The sequence below is a fragment of the Lolium rigidum genome, chromosome 7 (genome assembly GCF_022539505.1).
Source record: "Lolium rigidum isolate FL_2022 chromosome 7, APGP_CSIRO_Lrig_0.1, whole genome shotgun sequence".
Lineage (NCBI taxonomy): Eukaryota > Viridiplantae > Streptophyta > Magnoliopsida > Poales > Poaceae > Lolium > Lolium rigidum.
In genome coordinates this window covers 359,105,369-359,123,581 of record NC_061514.1, presented here as the reverse complement: position 1 = coordinate 359,123,581, position 18,213 = coordinate 359,105,369, and the positions used below count along the sequence as shown (strand labels likewise).

The 18,213-nt window shown below is 42.2% G+C and overlaps 2 protein-coding genes and 1 pseudogene across 2 annotated transcripts; 1 reads left to right on the top strand and 2 right to left on the bottom strand.

The window, feature by feature from the left end:
• Positions 1–3,685: 3,685 nt before the first annotated feature.
• On the bottom strand, positions 3,686–4,225 carry LOC124673650. The gene has a single exon (XM_047209690.1). The coding sequence runs from the start codon at positions 4,223–4,225 to the stop codon at positions 3,686–3,688; it is 540 nt and encodes a 179-aa protein (XP_047065646.1).
• Positions 4,226–6,755: 2,530 nt separating this feature from the next.
• LOC124678321 (SOSS complex subunit B homolog) lies at positions 6,756–7,338 on the bottom strand. Its single transcript, XM_047214226.1, has one exon. The coding sequence runs from the start codon at positions 7,331–7,333 to the stop codon at positions 6,914–6,916; it is 420 nt and encodes a 139-aa protein (XP_047070182.1). The 5' UTR covers positions 7,334–7,338; the 3' UTR covers positions 6,756–6,913.
• Positions 7,268–18,213, top strand: part of LOC124678319 — a 27,642-nt pseudogene continuing 16,696 nt past the window's right edge.

Below are 18,213 nucleotides of genomic sequence, written 5' to 3'. Positions count from 1 at the left end.
GGTGATTGTCTTTATTTTCTACGCATGTTTCTATATGCCAGTGTTTAAGTTTTATTTTGTTTCGATAAATTTTGCACATAAAATTATTGCACTTTTGCAGGTAATGAACAATATAGATATGGATGTCTTCAATGTTCCGGAACAAGGTACCATCATAGAGCCCAACACAATATTTTTGGAAGATACTTCACATGCTTTTACACATGCAAAGGTGGTGCACTTACGGCATAATAAGACCAAGAAAGCGAACACACATGTTATACCTAAAGGTACTCAGTTCCGCTCTATTGTCATTATTTTCTTTTTGCTTGATTATTTTTACCTAACTTATATATGATGGCAGACTACGTCTGCACCAGTGAATCTATCATGTCAGCGCCTAAAAATACGAAGAATTACAATCTACCTAAAACCTAGATGGGATGCCGATATATTTTTCTGGCCACGCAAGTCACCAACCGGTATTCCGCAAAGTTGCAGCATGTGAGTATTTCTAAAATAAAACTCATATGTTTTACTTTCTTTGGTAATTAAGATAATGACGAGACATTTATCTATAGGAAATCATCTGGTTATTTTATTTTTTATATTATGCTCTCATGGAATAGTAAAGAGGTGGTTCATCCAATATACACGGTGGGTATTTTACGATGCACTTTCTATTTTTTCACTAAAACTATACATGCTAATGACAAATATTGTTGTGCGGAAAGATTTTTTATGGTACGCTTTCTCAACTACCATAAAAATGAAGCACTAGAAAATATTCCATACATTGTACGGCATACTCTAACGAGCATCGAGAAGGACATTTTTTTTATATAAAATAGTTAATTAGTGCAGTACTTATTTCATATTCAAACGATGTCAAATATAATGGTTGTCAAATATATTTCAGACGGGTTAGAACCTTATGAGTGTTTTTTAATATCTTGTGATTAGTTTTCTTGATACACGGTAAATTTTTACAACTATTGTATTGTATTGTTACATTGTGAGAAAAAAAGTGAAACCGTAGCAACGCACGGGCATTCAACTAGTAATATAATTATGTGTCAATTGGTAGAAACCTTTGCTTCATCTGGCTATTGTACATGCCACTTTTTTTTTTGAACTGATTGTCCATGGCACTTGGATTGACTTATAAAGGTCAAGCTATCAACTGAACTATGTCCAATTAGTATATCTTTTTTGCTTTACCAATTCAAAAATATTCATAAAGGGATCAAGAATTACAAAGTTCTCAACCTTTATTCCTGCACCTCAGTCCAGTGTCTCCGTTCCGCTACGAAAAGATAGAAAATAAAACTAGAGAAAGGGAATGTCCACGCTTCTATTTACTGGGCTTGCCAGTTATAGTTTGAATTCCATCTGTGTTTTGTACAGGTTTATTCTAATAGAATATTATATACATGCAAATCATAGTTGGTTTGGACAACCATACTAATAGGGTTTAAATACTATACACAAGCTTCTAACACAGGCATTAATTAACGTAGCAGTAGCAGTATGCTTTTCTTAGGCTAATGGATATCGAAAAACTGTTTCATGGTTTACGCTTATCTTTCTATTCTTAATAGGTGATCCCATTTCTCTTCACATGCAGCCTATCCACCTCATCAAGTATCTCTGGCCAATCATAACTTGCCATATCATTTAAAAGATTTCTCTACAATGCCACGTCACCCTAAACAGATAATACAGAGCTTGGCACCCATGCGACGATCAGTTCATCTCTCTATAAGAGAAAACTGAAGCCATCAATTGCTCATTATCCTCTTTACCATGCAATAAATCTCCAATTCAATCAATTCTCTAATGGCCGCCCTTACGCACCTTGGGTTTCAGCTATCTCCTTCATCTCCCGTAGTTATTGCGTTTAATCACTATTTATCCCCTCCCAATCCTTTTGTGCTCTCTCACAAAGTTCTATATCCACGAGGTGAGGTCGCAGGACTCCTTGAGTGGAAGGAGCACTGAAGAATCCCATCAATGCGGAGCTTTGCCCACATGGAGGCCACCCCTGCGGCTGCCCAGCTGCGGGTTTAGAAGCTAAACAATACTCCAATACTGTGTATCTTTGTTAGTTCTCCAAAATCAGACCTCCAGTGGCCGGGTGAGTATCATGCCCCTCTTTAAATATTGCGTATCTTTTGGTAATTCTCCAAAAGATCAACATATTCTGATATTCAGCCGCTAGCAATGAAGCTTCTGTTAAGGCTGCCGGTCAGCTCTCTTTCCCCACTTATTTTTTTCTGTGTGTACAGCTAAATTGGATGCATGCAGAAGCAAAGTGGATCCACTATGGATCAACATAATTTTCTATGTAGTTTTTGTAAAAAACTTTGCACATTTTTCATGCTGAAAATTTTAGAGCAATACACTATTGTTTTGTAGTAAGTTACATGAATGCCTCATAGTTGCTCGATGGAATGGCTCAACCAAGTAGGTAAGCAAAAACGATTCAGAGGGCTTTCTTCTTGGTGAGAAACTTTGTTCTGTCACATGAACGTTGCATATGGCATGGTTAATTATGTTTTTTTTAACACATTGTATTGTCTTGGTTGTGTGCAGGTCTAACCAAAGCCTCATCCTACTTTTCTTCTCTATTTTCTATAAACTGAAAGAAATCAGTTTCACCTTGGGTATTTACAACCTTATATCGTTGGTTAGTTTGAACTGCTTATCAGGCTTGCCATGCAATGACAATATACTTACAGCTTTACTTTTTAACCTTGACCAGTTATACCTTTCTGTAGTATACTCCTGGAGATATATGTTAGCTCTATGGAAATTTGTTATATTTACCACAATTAGACCAATTTTGTTATGGAATCTAAAATTATTCTCTACAGATGAATGAAAAATTAGATACAATATGTACTCTAACTGAACTCAGACTAGCACAAATAGGATATCCATAATTAGGTACGGTAATACTCCTCTTCCCTGTCCTGATGTATCTGAATGAGCTCTGTCTATACTTGCACTTAACCATTCATATTGCTCCTCTTCCCTTTCCTACTGTATCTGAATGACCTTTTTCTATACTTGGTACTACCAAGTCCAGATTAAGTATTCATTGACTAATTTCTTCAGCATCTGTAAATCATTTGCCTTTGTATTATCTACTGCTCTTGGGCACTAATAGAACTGAAAAGATATCGTGCCGATGCACAAAATTCAAGTTTGATTTACTAATTAATTGTTATATAACATGGTGTTGTGCCTGCCCCGCAATGTTCTGAGTCTATGTTTTTCTCATACAAAACACGGTTGCTAATTCATTATTTAAAGCAGATTACCATATTATTGATATGATTTGCCGCTGCAAAGCGCGGGGTGTCATCTAGTTCTTCAAAACTTATTCACCAGCTCATATACGACCCCTCGGAAGCTCTAGATGGACTTAACACATGAACTTCTCTTGCCAATCTAATGTTAAATCCAGATTCACATTTTCATCGGCTCTTTGTATACGCTTGCTCGTCGTAGGCAGGCAAGCACGCGGCAAGCCACGCCTTCCTACCTAGTTAGAAACAATGGTGCAGGGTATACCATTGTCAGGTAATACTGGTGAAACATGCCACAAGTCCCTGTCTAACTCTAGACTGCTAACTCAGTGTTGTCCCATTCCTCGGACACTTTCGTAGTTTATTCAATGTTGGGATACACTGCAGTAAGCCTATGAGGAAAGCAGAGTCGACCAATTCACCTTCACCGAGATCAACCCAAAATTAGTCTTTATCTCTTCAGTAGCAAACCCATGCGTGTCCGCCTTGAAGGAACAACAGTGTTCATCTGTACTGGATGACTCCGAGGCTACCTTCAACTTCAAATTCATAGTGGAACCATCTACTGCAGCAACCACCGACCTCTTTAAGCCACGTGACTCATGAATGGCACCATTGAAGAGCCGGATTTCTTCATCGTTGTACCCACCTATAAAACAAGCGAGACACAAATTGAAACTGCTTTGCACTTCTGATATGACAACTTCTATGGTCGCCTGGACTGCATCATCAATACGTGATACAGTTATGTCAACTGAGCCACAATCCCCATATATGCGTTTCGTGAATGCACGATTCCATGTGCCCCACAGGTCGTCTATGGCTGATATACCATCGATCAGCTGCAGATCACCACAGGCCGTCTTGCACCTCATGTCATATTCGACTAGAGCAGTGCCATACAAATCTATCCCTCTCTTAGGGCCAGTCATGTTGATGAGAGAACCCTACAAAATCGTTATTATTTAGTAGCTGTTCATATAAAAGTAAGAAACAACTAAAGCTAAATACTTCTCTTATATATATTTTTTACTTGTAACAACATTTACTTGATGGATAGTTTACAATTGATGACCAAGATACTTGTCACATATCTAATTGACTGGTTATAACGTGCACAATGGTGTCAGGGAGGGAAATCGCCCCTCGATATTTATTTGACTGTTAGAATCCCAAATATTTAGTACATAAGCCTGTCAAAATGAAAAGATAAGATAAATTACTTGTAGTTATTCAGTCATTCATGCTATGCGTTTTCATATGCCCGTAAACAGAACTGTGGTGTACTGCCAAAGAGTCCAAAACTATTCTACTCTATTTGATTTTGTTTGGCATACATGATACTCAAATAGTTTCACAACTTAGAATATTCATAGAAAACATCATTTCATTTGGTATAGGGTGGCTGCTACAATCCAAACTACTGCTCTGCTACAGTTGGGCAGATTAATCACATGGAAGCATCTTTAATGATGCTAAAGAGATTAAGTGGCTGTTGTATGCTATTGGGAGTATGTATTGATATAATCTCATATATTTTATCCATGCGCTACGGTTGGCAGCATCCGAGCCAGGGATAACTTATGAGGTATGGAATACTTAGGGGGCGAATACCTAGTTTTATACTTGATGGGGTTATGTAATTTGGGGCGCTAGACTTATTCCTTGAAATAGTTACAGATAAGTATGGAACTGCACCTGCTTGACGATGATGGGATCGTTCCTGCTTATATTGACAAGATAATTAAGCAATGGATCCATATGATCCCGCACTGCTACGTATCCATACAGCTCTACTGAGCCAAGATTCCCAGAAAGTTCAGCCAACTTTAATGAGAAAATTTGCAACAAGCGAGTAGGTATATGCCGTATGCAAGTTCCATTATAAAAGACACAATCTGTGGGATCTGGCAACCGAGCTTCATAAAAAAAAGTCATATTGTAATTGAAATCAATACATGTAAAAGTATTTGCTATATGAAAAGTAAATGTGCTGCTTGATGATTCCATAGCCCTATTGGAAGTTAACCTTTTCATCTCAGTGGAAATTATCACTTTATTTTTACCTGGAATTCAGCTCCCTCAATGGTTCTTGTTTTAGGGAATCCAACAAAATAAGAGAGTAAAGTTTAATCCCCATTGAAAAGGAAATGTCCATTTTACTCTCCCAGAATATTTCATAGCCCCCAAAACAATTTATTGGTGAAGTTTACCCCCAAGTATACTAGACAAGTTATTACAACCTTGATGAAAATACTCTATCTAGAAGTCGTCTTCTAAGTTGACTTTTTTTGACAGATAACAGCATACCCTATTAAAATATATTTTTATAAATTTATATGGCTATTAGCATTAGGTGGGAGCAATTAAAACTATTTAACACACATGGTACGAAAATACATGATAAACAGAACATATATTCCATCGGCTCTAAAATTTTGAACATAAAAGTAATGAGAAAAAAGGATAAATAAATATCATCATGAAGAGAACTGAACCCTTTCTGCTAAAAAAATGAACTTGTGTGCGGTGGGGGTGGGGGTAGGGGAGGTGAAAGGTAGTTGTATGGAAAATCAAAAGACTTCAGGGGAGATATGATGCCAAATGAATTCACAACCTAAAGTACGGTAAGCTTATTTTCCTCTCCTACTTTTGCAAAATCTAACGAATACAACCCCTGAGTACCACTTTAGCAAGTTTCCCTTCTATATATGGCAATGCATCGACATTTAACTTGTATAAAAGGAAAAAAAATAAAGTAAAGGAAATTAGCCTCATGATTTCAACAGAGAATATGTCAGTTGACCCTATTACTTGGAAACTGCACTGATAACAAATAAAAACACGAAAGAAGTTGTTGATCACTTACTCTCATTACGGTCCGCAACCTTATAGTATGTTTTCCAACTATGACTGGCTCTGTATATAGAACCATCACTGTGTCTGCCTTTTGCAAGTTTTTCCAATTCCATGGGGATTACATCGTCAGGATCCTTGGCTGCGATCCTTGGGGATTACACAAGATAGACACATGAAGGATTGAAGGGTAAGTTAATAACCTAACGTTGTTCAGAGCCGAGATCCAAAATTATAGCAACGAACTAAGGGCGCAAAAGTCAGCATCAGATCAAGAAAACATACTGGGAAACACAACGGACAGGTGGACTGGGAGCCACATTGAATGGGGAAACTCGTCGCGCAAGCGCTGGTGTCAACAAGCAAGGCGGGGCAGAGGCCATGGAAGTGAGGGTAGGGCGAGAGGTAGAGGAGAGGCGGTGCATTGGGTGATGAGAGGCGGCGACGCCAGGTCGTCGGAGGAGACGAAGAATAGGGTGGAGGAGTTGCATCTCAGGGCGGCGGCGGGAGAGGTGGGGTGTTGGGAAGGTTGCAGGGAAAATTAGATGCGTCCGTCAGTGAAATGCTGAGTACATAAATCTGGTGCAGTGCGGTCATATACTCATATATAAATCTGAAATCTGATGCAAACTGTCACAAGTTAGATATACTCGGTGCAAAGCGAAATATACTCCGCATAGAACGTTCATCACAATCACTTGTTGCACAACGGCATCTACCGTGGGAGCCTGGCTGCAACGCCGCCGGCGCCGGCATCATCATCGTCAGTGCGGCGGCTTGAAGACCTGGGAGTAGTGCGAGACGACGGCCTCCTGCACCATCTTCCTCGGGTCGGCCGGATCGCGCCCCCACCGCATCTCGCTCACGTTGGGCGTCTCGACGAAGAGCATGGTGAACTCGCCCACCTTCTCCACGCGCCCCCTTTTGCCGGCGCGCAGCACGAGGCTGCTGCCCCTGTGGTAGGAGAAGATGCCGCTGGTGAGCCGCACGATGTCCCCGGGCTCGAAGGCGTCGCACTCGGCGCCCCACAGCAGGAAGTGCGCCGCCGCCGTCTCGTCGGCCACCAGCGACAGGCACGTCTCCTCCCTGCCGTTCGCGTGGGCCGGCCGGGCCGCCTTGTCGAGCACGATGAACGTGGTGTTCACGCTGTTGGTCGCCGCCGGGACCAGGTCCTTGAGCTGCATCCCGTTCCTGCCGCCGCCAGCAGGTGGCGCGTCGCCCTGCAAAATGCAGAGTAAGTGCACCGTCCACGAACTATCTTTTTTCGCATTGCAGTACTCCGATCTCGCTACATCGGATTCGTGCTCAGTGTTCTTGGTGAAGCAGCGCTCGATTTCCATCGAGCATTTGAACGAACACCTTGTGTCCAAAGAAAGTTTTCCAGACCAACTTGCGGGCAACGGAACCAAACGCGTGAGAAAGGAGGGGAGAAGGAAGATGAAGAGAGCGGCGGGCTCACCCCTTTGTGCGCCATCGGGATGACGGCGAGCTCGCCTTCCCGCCGCCTGAGTTCGTAGCCCTCGCTCCCCGCAGTTTCTCCCCGCCGGCGAAACTGCCTCGCCTGCGCGTCTGCTCCTCCCGTCCCTACTTTTTGTTTGCTTTTGGTGCAGCAGCCCGGTCGTGTTGATCGTGCCAGGGTCGGAACCCACTTCGTCCGACCGGACCGGAGCCGTCAGACGAACCCACCTCCGTCTTGCCCGAGATACGACTCGTCCTCACTCGGCTCCTCCTGCCCTGCGCAATCCCCACCGCCACCTTCGCCGCCGGCCGCCGGCCGCCGCAGCCACCCTCCGTCGGAGATCTGGGATTCTCCGAACTCGGTAAGCACTCCTCACCTCTCCCCCCAACACTTCGGCCGATCCGTGCGATCCCGCGCTATCCCTGCACCCGCACGCGCGCACGACCAGATCGGGCGCGGGCGCGGGCGATCGGAAACGAAACCGACATGAATGGTGAAGTACATGCTTGTGGTGGAGCAGCTCTCCGTCGCCGTTGGGTGGCGGTTTCAAAATGACCAGATTGTAGTTTGATTTTTGTATAGCTGTTAGATGATTTCGTTCCTAACTTGCCTGGGTTACTTTACTTAGTTGTGCAGATCGAGTGCATAGAATACTAAGCTTAGTTCACTGCTAACTTAGCAAATAACCATAGGTACAAATTCCATTCGAGCTTGGTTGCACTACACTGAACTCGGATTCTCTTACAAATTCCTTCCCCTTACTTAGATCTTGACTTTTAATCCACTGCCAGCAGTTTACAGCGATTGATGCTTATTCACTCAGAGCTTCCCTCTTACCGATTTCTTAAGCTGGTGCTCTCTGTATTTTCAACAGGCCTGCTCAGCTCCTCTCACGCGGACAATACAACCGCACACATTGCAATAGAGTGCATGGTTGTTTCTAGCAATGAAGCGCTTTGTGTACATAAACGACGAGTCCTACCAGAATGACTACTGCGATAACCAGATTTCTAACACAAAGTATAACCTGTGGAACTTCCTGCCGAAGAACCTATGGGAGCAATTCAGGTTTGTATTTCGTAGATTCACTTATTCTGTACTGGCTTCGAAAATGGGAGCAAGCATTTTTCTCGGTACTTTACCGTGAAGCCCTGGCTTAAGTCGAGTTGTTTGTAGAACTAATCCTTGATTCGGTGTTTCAGGCGTTTCATGAATCAATATTTCTTATTGATAGCGTGTCTCCAACTATGGTCACTTATTACTCCTGTAAATCCTGCAAGCACATGGGGCCCACTTATAATAATTTTCGCGGTTTCAGCAACCAAAGAGGCCTGGGATGACTACAATAGGTTCATTTCAGACAAGCAGGCGAATGAAAAGAAAGTGTGGATCGTAAAGAATGGAGCCCGCAAACATGTACGTTTCTATGCCATTGTATTTTCTTATACTGTAAGATCATTATAAATATCACGGATCGACACCTAGGCTGTGAATGCTTCTCTAGGGGGGATAACATCGGACTTGAGTCAGTGATGAACTTGTTCTTTCTTTCTTTATTTATTTCTTTATTTATTTAAAAATAGGTGTTATACAGAGGGCTGTACTGCGAAAAGTGAGCACCAGTGTTCCCGGTTTAAAAAAGCATATTTCTGAGATTTCAAAAAATTTGAGCTTAAATCTGCACATACATAGAAATCTTTTGAATGTACTGTAAAAAGTTCGGAAGAAAATATGTTGTATTATGAACTATATAAAAAAGACAAATTTGTGACAAAAATTGTCCCTATACACAGCCATAATTTTTTTTTTCTGTAGCTAAAAATACAACATAATTTTCACCGAAACTTCGCACGAGTATTCATGACATATGTATGTATTCATGGAATAATTTTTATTATTTTTTGAAACATAAAAATACAGTTTTCAAATATTTCAAACACCGGGAGCAGTGGTGCTCATGTGCACCAAATCTTCGTCCGCTCTACTGGCAGATATAGGTAATACCAGTCTAATAATAACTTTCCTAACTTAATAGATAAGATACCAACTAATGAGATAAGATGCCAACTAATTCATCTTAACTTGGTAACCGAGTTGCTGCTGCCGCTGGACACTCGTAACTAAGCAAACAAAATAGGGCGCGGTTAAGGGAAGAGCGCTTGCGCCAGAGGGTGCACGCAGCTGGTGCTCCACACTCGCCGGGTGTTGCATCAAGGTGCATCTCGCGTGTGTGGCCTGAACCGACGGTCCTCCGGTGCACCATTTTTTTCTCTATTCATTTTCTTCTTCTCGTCTCATGATAAATTCTCGGTTTTTCCCTTTGCACTCCAAGAACCAGTGATCCACTCGGTTCTTTACTGTCCAGTTTTCTTAGCTGTATACCCATTCACTATTCGTGTGAATGTGATACCCAGCGAATGTGATACCCAGCTAATATTAGACTGTATCAACCAAGTCCCATGTACAAGAATATTGTGATCAAACTCATCAAAATAGAACATAAAAAATACCTCACTGAACCAAAATTGCGCAATAGTTCACCACATTGTCACACATATTGAATTTTCCTAAGTGAATATATCGCACCTGACTTTGTTTTTTGTTTTGAGTAATACAAATGGAATGGTTTTTTTTTCATGCCAGAAATTTTTAATTGGTGTAAATGGATAAAGAAGGCTGTTTTATGAAAGTGGATAAATAAATGTTTAATTTTCGTAGCAGATGAAATTGTATAAATAGAACTGTTTAGTTACTTAGTAATACCTCATTCTCTTGTCGTTCAGATATTGGCATGATAACAAACACATTCGTTTCACCATTACCATTTCTATATTATATTAATAAAATATATAGAAATGGTAGCGGTGAAATGAATGTGTTTGTACACCAAGGCTGTCAGCCATCGTCCTATCCTTGTGTCTTCGCTTAGGGACTACGTTGTAAACGTTTTTACCAACCGTACTATACGCCTCTCTGTCTGCGTAGTAGTCTATTTGAGATGTCAGATATTTTGCAAACCCAATACTTATTTTGGTTCTTACTGTTTGAGGTGCATAGACGTAAACCACAGATGCATACCTTTTTGTCAATAACCTTACCACTATATGTTTTTTCTGTTGTAATCTCCAACTATATTTATTCTGTACAATTTTGAATATTGCACCTCTGAATATGGTGTTTCCCGATTCTTCGATGTAGATTCAAGCACAAGATATCCGTGTTGGTAACATAGTATGGCTTCGAGAGAATGAAGAAGTTCCATGCGACCTTGTTTTAACAGGAACTTCTGAACCACAAGGCATTTGTTATGTTGAGGTAAAACATGATGAAACCAAAAGTGCTACCTCCCACTTTTGTTTAATGACTAACCTTGAACTGCACTCAACATGTGGACTTAGGCTATGTACAATGGGGAGTGCCTAGAAGGGTGCTTACAAAAATAAACCAATTTTGTCCTTAAGCAGCAATGCTTATTTCTATAGGAAAGGTGCCTAGTTAAGAACCTTTCTTCTATAAATAAGCACTTGTGCTTAAGCAAAAACCGGTTTATTTTTCTAAGAATCTCCCTAAGCACCTTGTATTGTACATGGCTACATGCCCTTAGAGCAACTTAAATACATTTTGCTTTAAAAAGGGGAATTCCATTGTGTATACAAACTGATAGGCATGCTATATTATCCAACTTGATATTCCACTGTGAAGTGTTTAACTGTGAACTAATGCACGAGAATAGCAAGTATTCCTATCAGCTGAGGTGAAGCATCTCATCTTATCCCCTCAGTATGTACGTTATTTAATACAAAGGAGTAAACAAGAGTATCTACAACAGGCAGCAAGACTATTACTACTATTAGGCTAGACAATCTGTCCAAGAAAGGAAAGAGAGTCTTAGATTCCTCTATCATAGAATTTAATATCTGTGTACCTTTTGTTTCTGTTTCCTGAAATGGTTTTCATGTAACTCAAGAGCAATATTTTAATTTCAAATGTTTCGGTCTATTGGTAGAACACACTTGTAGTTGTGATTTGTGTTTCAAATCTGTTTAGATTCTGCTGTTCTTGATCAGCCCCTACATGGTTACTGGTTAGAATAGTTTAGCAATGTCAAATGTTTTTGTTTGACAAGGGGTGTCATGAATTTTGCATTCTATGATGTGCGATCTGACTGGCCCAATATTATTCTTAATATAACTGAGGTTGACTCAATTAACAATATTGGTCCTTGCTGCCAATTCTGGTAGTCAAGTTTTTAACATCATTTGTGATACCTTGATGAATTTTATTCCTTGTATAGTACCTAGTTATATTTCAAACCTTGTTTTTGTACAAAATAAAACACAGCAGATGCATGTATACTGTTAACGTAGATTTCTTGAGTTTTTGTAGACAGCTGCTCTTGATGGGGAAATTGACTTGAAGACAAGAGTAATCCCACCAACATGTGTAGGACTGGACTCGAACAATTGCACAAAATAAAGGTTTGACATTTTGTATTATATGTTTATGATTCGGCCTGCTATTCCTCCTTACCTGTATGCATTAACCAAACAGGGGGTCATTGAGTGCCCAATCCCAGTACAAAGACATAAGAAGATTCGATGCAAATATCAGGCTGTTTCCTCCATTTATCGATAACGACATTTGTCCATTGACTATTAATAACACGTTGCTACAATCATGCTACTTGAGAAATACAGAATGGGCTTGCGGAGTGGCAGTTTATACAGGTAAGTTTTGAAATAGTTTGGTCATGATCTTGTCTACCACTACAACAAACCAGATTGTAGTTGAAATTTATATAGTATGTTTTTTTGAGTGTTAGTATCAATTCATACTGAATTCTGTGCCTGGAGAGCAACATAATCACAGTATATATTTGAAGGAAAAACTGTAGGGGAGGCTTTGGCAAATATATGTTGTTAAGTATACCACTAGTTACAACGATATGTACATAGAAACAGGTTTGTTGACAATGTAGTCAATATTATGCATATTCTTTTTTATGTATAATTGTATAGCACAATAATCTGCTCAGGAAAGTAATATCTGACAACTGTCCTCTGAAAGTGTGATTACGCGAGTATTCAGTTTTAGTTCGACTAAGCCTAAAACCTTTCGATTCTAGAGTTCGCCTCCACAACTTTCTATTAACCCCCGTTCGGCTATCATCGACTAGCACCACATCATCCGCAAAGAGCATACACCATGGGATATCTCCTTGTATATCCCTTGTGACCTCATCCATCACAAAATCAAAAAGATAAGGGCTCAAAGCTGACCCTTGGTGTAGCCCTATTCTAATTGGAAAGTCATCGGTGTCACCATCACTTGTTCGAACACTTGTCACAACATTATCATACATATCCTTGATGAGGGCAATGTACTTTATTGGGACTTTGTGTTTCTCCAAGATCCACCACATGACATTCCGAGGTATCTTATCATAGGCCTTCTCCAAATCAATGAACACCATATGAAGGTCCTTCTTTTGCTCCTCGTATCTCTCCATCAACTGTCGTACCAAGAAGATGGCTTCCATGGTAGACCTCCCGGGCATGAAACCAAATTGGTTTTTGGTCACGCTTGTCAACCTTCTTAAGCGGTGCTCAATGACTCTCTCCCATAGCTTCATAGTATGGCTCATCGCCTTGATTCCACGGTAATTAGTACAACTTTGAACATCCCCTTGTTCTTGAAGATTGGTACTAAAATACTCCGCCTCCATTCTTCGGGCATCTTGTTTGATCGAAAAATGAGGTTGAAAAGCTTAGTTAGCCATACTATCGCTACGTCTCCAAGGCCCCTCCACGCCTCGATGGGGATACCATCAGGACCCATCGCCTTGCCTCCTTTCATCCTCCTTAACGCCTCCTTAACCTCAGACTCCTGGATACGTCGCACAAAGCACATGCTGGTATCATCAAAGGAGTCGTCTAGCTCAATGGTAGAGCTCAACCTCTCCATTGTAAAGGTTGTCAAAGTACTCCCGCCATGTACGCTTGATCGCCTCATCCTTCACAAGAAGCTGATCATCTTCGTCCTTGATGCATTTGACTTCGTTGACATCCCTCGTCTTCCTCTCCCTAAACTTGGCCATCTTATAGATGTCCCTTTCGCCTTCCTTCGTGTTTAAACGTTGGTAGAGGTCCTCATACGCCCGACCCCTTGCTTCACTCACCGCCCGCTTTGCGCCTTCTTCGCCACCTTGTACTTCTCCATGTTAGCTCGCACTCCCGTCCGGATATAGGCATCCGAAACAGTCCTTCTTCTCCCTAATAACCTTCCGGACCTCATCGTTCCACCACCGGGTATCCTTAGCTTCCCTTCTACTTCCCTTAGTCACCCAAACTCCTCTACGGCGACCTTCCGCAAGCGAGTCGCCATACTCGTCCACATCATGTTTGCATCGCCTCCTTCCTCCCAAGGGCCCTCCTTAATAACCCTCTCCCCGAAAGCCCGGGATGCCTCACCCTTGAGCTTCCACCACTTTGTTCTAGCGACTTTGGCGCGCTTACCCCGTCGGACACGGACCCTAAAGCGAAAGTCAGGCAACCACCGACTTATGTTGAGGGACAATACTCTCTCCGGTATCACCTTACAATCAATGCAGCGCGTCTGTCTTCTCTTCTAGAGAGGACAAAATCAATCCGGCTAGAGTGTAGACCACTACCGAACGTCACTAGATGGGATTCTCTCTTCCTAAAGAGGGTGTTAGCTACGACCATATCATAGGCTAGAGTGAAGCTCGGGACGTCTTCTCCTTCTTGGTTCCCCGATGCCATAGCCAAAGCCCCCATGCACCCTTTCAAAACTCGTGTTAGATGTACCCACATGGCCATTGAGGTCTCCTCCTATGAAGAGCTTCTCACCAATAGGTACCCTCCTAACCAAGTCCTCTAGGCTTTCCCGAACTCCCTCTTGGTGCTCTCATTGTGGCCTACTTGTGGGGCATACGCGCTCGATAACATTGAGGACTAAGTCCCCAACAACCAGCTTGACAAGGATCATCCGGTCCCCTTGCCTCTTGACGTCTACAACTCCATCCCTGAGGCTCTTATTGACCAAGATGCCTACTCCATTTTTGTTTGAAGTTGTCCCCGTGTACCACAACTTGAAACCGGTATCCTCCACCTCATTCGCCTTCTGTCCCTTCCATTTGGTCTCTTGGACACATAGGACATCAACACGCCTCCTCACTGCCGTATCAACTAACTCCCGTAACTTACCCGTCAGGGACCCTACGTTCCAGCTAAGGCTGGCAATGGGTCGGGTTTGGTCGGGTCGACCTTAACCAGACCCATGCCCGAACCCACTATCGGGTCAACTGCCAACCCATGACCCGGCCCATGGGTCTTGTCTCTAACCCATGCCCATGCCCATCAGGCGACCCGCCCCAATCGGGCACCCATCGGGTCGTACAAAAATAGTTGATTTGTTCTACATATTTAAGTAACGAACAAATTTTGAAGTAGTTTTTTGTCACCATGTTGTGTTCCAAACGAACAGACTATATTGTTCTCCATATACAAAAGTCTGGTCTGCTGATGCTTCAAATATCTTGCTATATTATATAATAGGCACCAGCCCCGCGCCCTTTTATGTTCCTTACCGAGGTGGTACTAAACATAAAGAAAGTTCTACGGTTTACGCGAGCTATGAGAATATGGGCCTATTGCTTCTTGACTAAATGGGCTGCCTTCTTTTCTTCGCAAATAAGAACATCACTTCCTTCTTGCCCCCAGCCACGAATTGGCCTGCTCAAGAACCACAAGAAGCTTCACACGTTACTATGCCTGGACACCACACTCATCTTCGTTTCTCTTTTTCTATCTTTTTTACCCTGTGTCTTCTACGCATATATAGGACTGATACATGCTAAATTAGACCAGTGAGTGTGTATATGCATGTGCATGTGACCCACTTGTTATATTAATCGGGTCGTCCATCGGGTAACCCATGGGCATAGGCTTATATCCATGCCCGACCCACAACTAATCGGGTCGCCCGCGGGTCTCACCCATGGGCGCAACTAAGAACCCATACCCTACCCATTCGGGACGGGTGCCCGTGGGCGTGCGTACCAATGGTCAAACTGCCGGCTTGAGTTCCAGCTACCTAAGCGTATCCTCCTAGGCTCGGCTAACTTCCTTACCCTCAGCACTCGTCGAGTCAAATGCGGAGACCCTTGCTCATTTTTCACTACACCGGGGCGTCGGTGCAGCGCGCCACTAAGGATGCGGCGACCCGATCCTTTCTCACTTATCACCGTATCCAGATCAAGAAACGGCGCGCCACCAAGGGGGTGACGGCCCGGCCCTTGCCCATTTGACACCACACCCGGGTTCCGATGTGGCGCGTCGCTAAGAGGGTTACACCCCAACGAGGTTCCTTTGGGTTTCATCTCCATAAGAGTGGCTGGGTTTTTTACGTTGGCTCGCCCCGCCTATCACAACCCTCCTCCTTTACCTGGGCTTGGGACCGGCTATGTTGAGACAACATAGGCGGAGTTACTAGTATGGATGTACCTAGAACTAAAATATGTCTAGATACATCTATATTAGTAGCAACTAATATGAATCAGAGGGAGTACAAAAGAGGAGTGTCAGTTATTATTTAGAGGACATAATTGTGATCTACTCTCTTTTACAAAACATAGTTTTATTTGTATATCAATTCAATTTAATTTTGATAGCTCTGTAATGGTGCACAATTTGTTATTGTAGTCCTGACTGATCCTATAACACAAAGCATGTTTGTCTTGTCTTGATATTTTCTTTATCTTGTGGTCATAGGGTACTGACTGTTTTATCTCAATTTTTAGGCAATGAGACTAAGTTGGGGATGAGTAGGGGTGTCCCAGAGCCCAAGCTTACTGCCATGGATGCAATGATTGATAAGCTTACTGGTGCAATATTCTTATTTCAACTTGCAGTTGTTGTTGTTCTTGGATCTGCAGGCAATGTCTGGAAGGACACTGAAGCTCGTAAGGTGATGTTTTTGCAACTTATCTCATGGCTGTTGTTGATCTCAGCCTCCTTTTACTGCCAAATAGTTATTCTACAGTCTACACCCACCCTCTATCTTTGTAACCGTAAATAAATTTTGTCTTAATACACAAGTGGAGTAGAACATAAGAAAAAATAGATTTGGCAAAAAAATATTTGTTTATGTGACGTAAAAAATATGACATATAATAAGTATTTTTTGATGCTTTTTACACTACAATTACTCATACAATACGTTTTTATGTCGATTTATTTTGTTGTGAGTCAATATGAACGTAATTATATGTATACAAAAAAAATTTATGTAAGTAACGGCGTAAAATTATGTTGGGTGCAAACTAACTTTTCTGCACCCTGGGGTCAAATAGCGTTTCTATTATAATGTTGGGTGCAAAATAACTTTTCTGCACCTTGGGGTGTAATAGCGTTTAACTTTTACGCTATTTGAACCACAGGGTGTAGAAAAGTTATGAAGTAAGATTACTTCATAAAATTATGTTTTTGTATCCACATAATTACGATCATATTAACTTACAACAAAAAAAATTGACATAAAACACATTTTTTAGTCATTACAGTGTAAAAAACACCAAAAATATGTATTTTATGTCTTTTTTTGTACGTCAACAACAACAACAACAACAACCAAGCCTTTCAGTCCCAAACAAGTTGGGGTAGGCTAGAGTTGAAACCCATAAGATCTCGAAACCAAGTCATGGCTCCGGAACGTGGATAGCTAACTTCCACGCACCCCTATCCATGGCTAAATCTTTGTCGATATTCCAAACCTTCGAGTCTCTCTTAACGGACTCCTCCCATGTCAAGTTTGGTCTACCACGACCCCTCTTAACATTCTCATCACGCTTTATCCGTCCGCTATGCACTCGGCGCTTCGGAGGCCTCCGTTGGATATGTCCAAACCATCCGAGACGATGTTGGACCAGCTTCTCTTCAATCGGTGCTACCCCAACTCTCTCCCCGTATATCGTTGTTCCATACCCGATCCTTTCTTGTGTGGCCACATATCCATCTCAACATGCGCATCTCTCGCTACACTTAACCGTTGGATATGTCGTCTCTTCGTTGGCCAACACTCGGCGCCATACAACATCGCAGGTCGGATAGTCGTCCTATAAAACCCGCCTTTTAGCTTTTGTGGCACTCTCTTGTCACGAGTACGCCCGAAGCTTGGCGCCACTTCATCCAACCGACCTTGATTCGGTGGCCCACATCTTCATCGATATCGCCATCCTTCCGCAACATGGACCCCAAATATCGAAAAGTGTCTCTCTCCGGTACCACACCGCCCATCAAGGCTAACCTCTCCCTCCTCGTGCCTAGTAGAACCGAAACCGCACTCATGTATTCGGTTTTAGTTCTACTAAGCCTAAAACCTTTCGATTCGAGAGTTCGCCTCCACAACTCTAACTTTCTATTAACCCCCGTTCGGCTATCATCGACTAGCACCACATCATCCGCAAAGAGCATACACCATGGGATGTCTCCTTGTATATCCCTTGTGACCTCATCCATCACCAAATCAAAAAGATAAGGGCTCAAAGCCGACCCTTGGTGTAGCCCTATTCTAATTGGAAAGTCA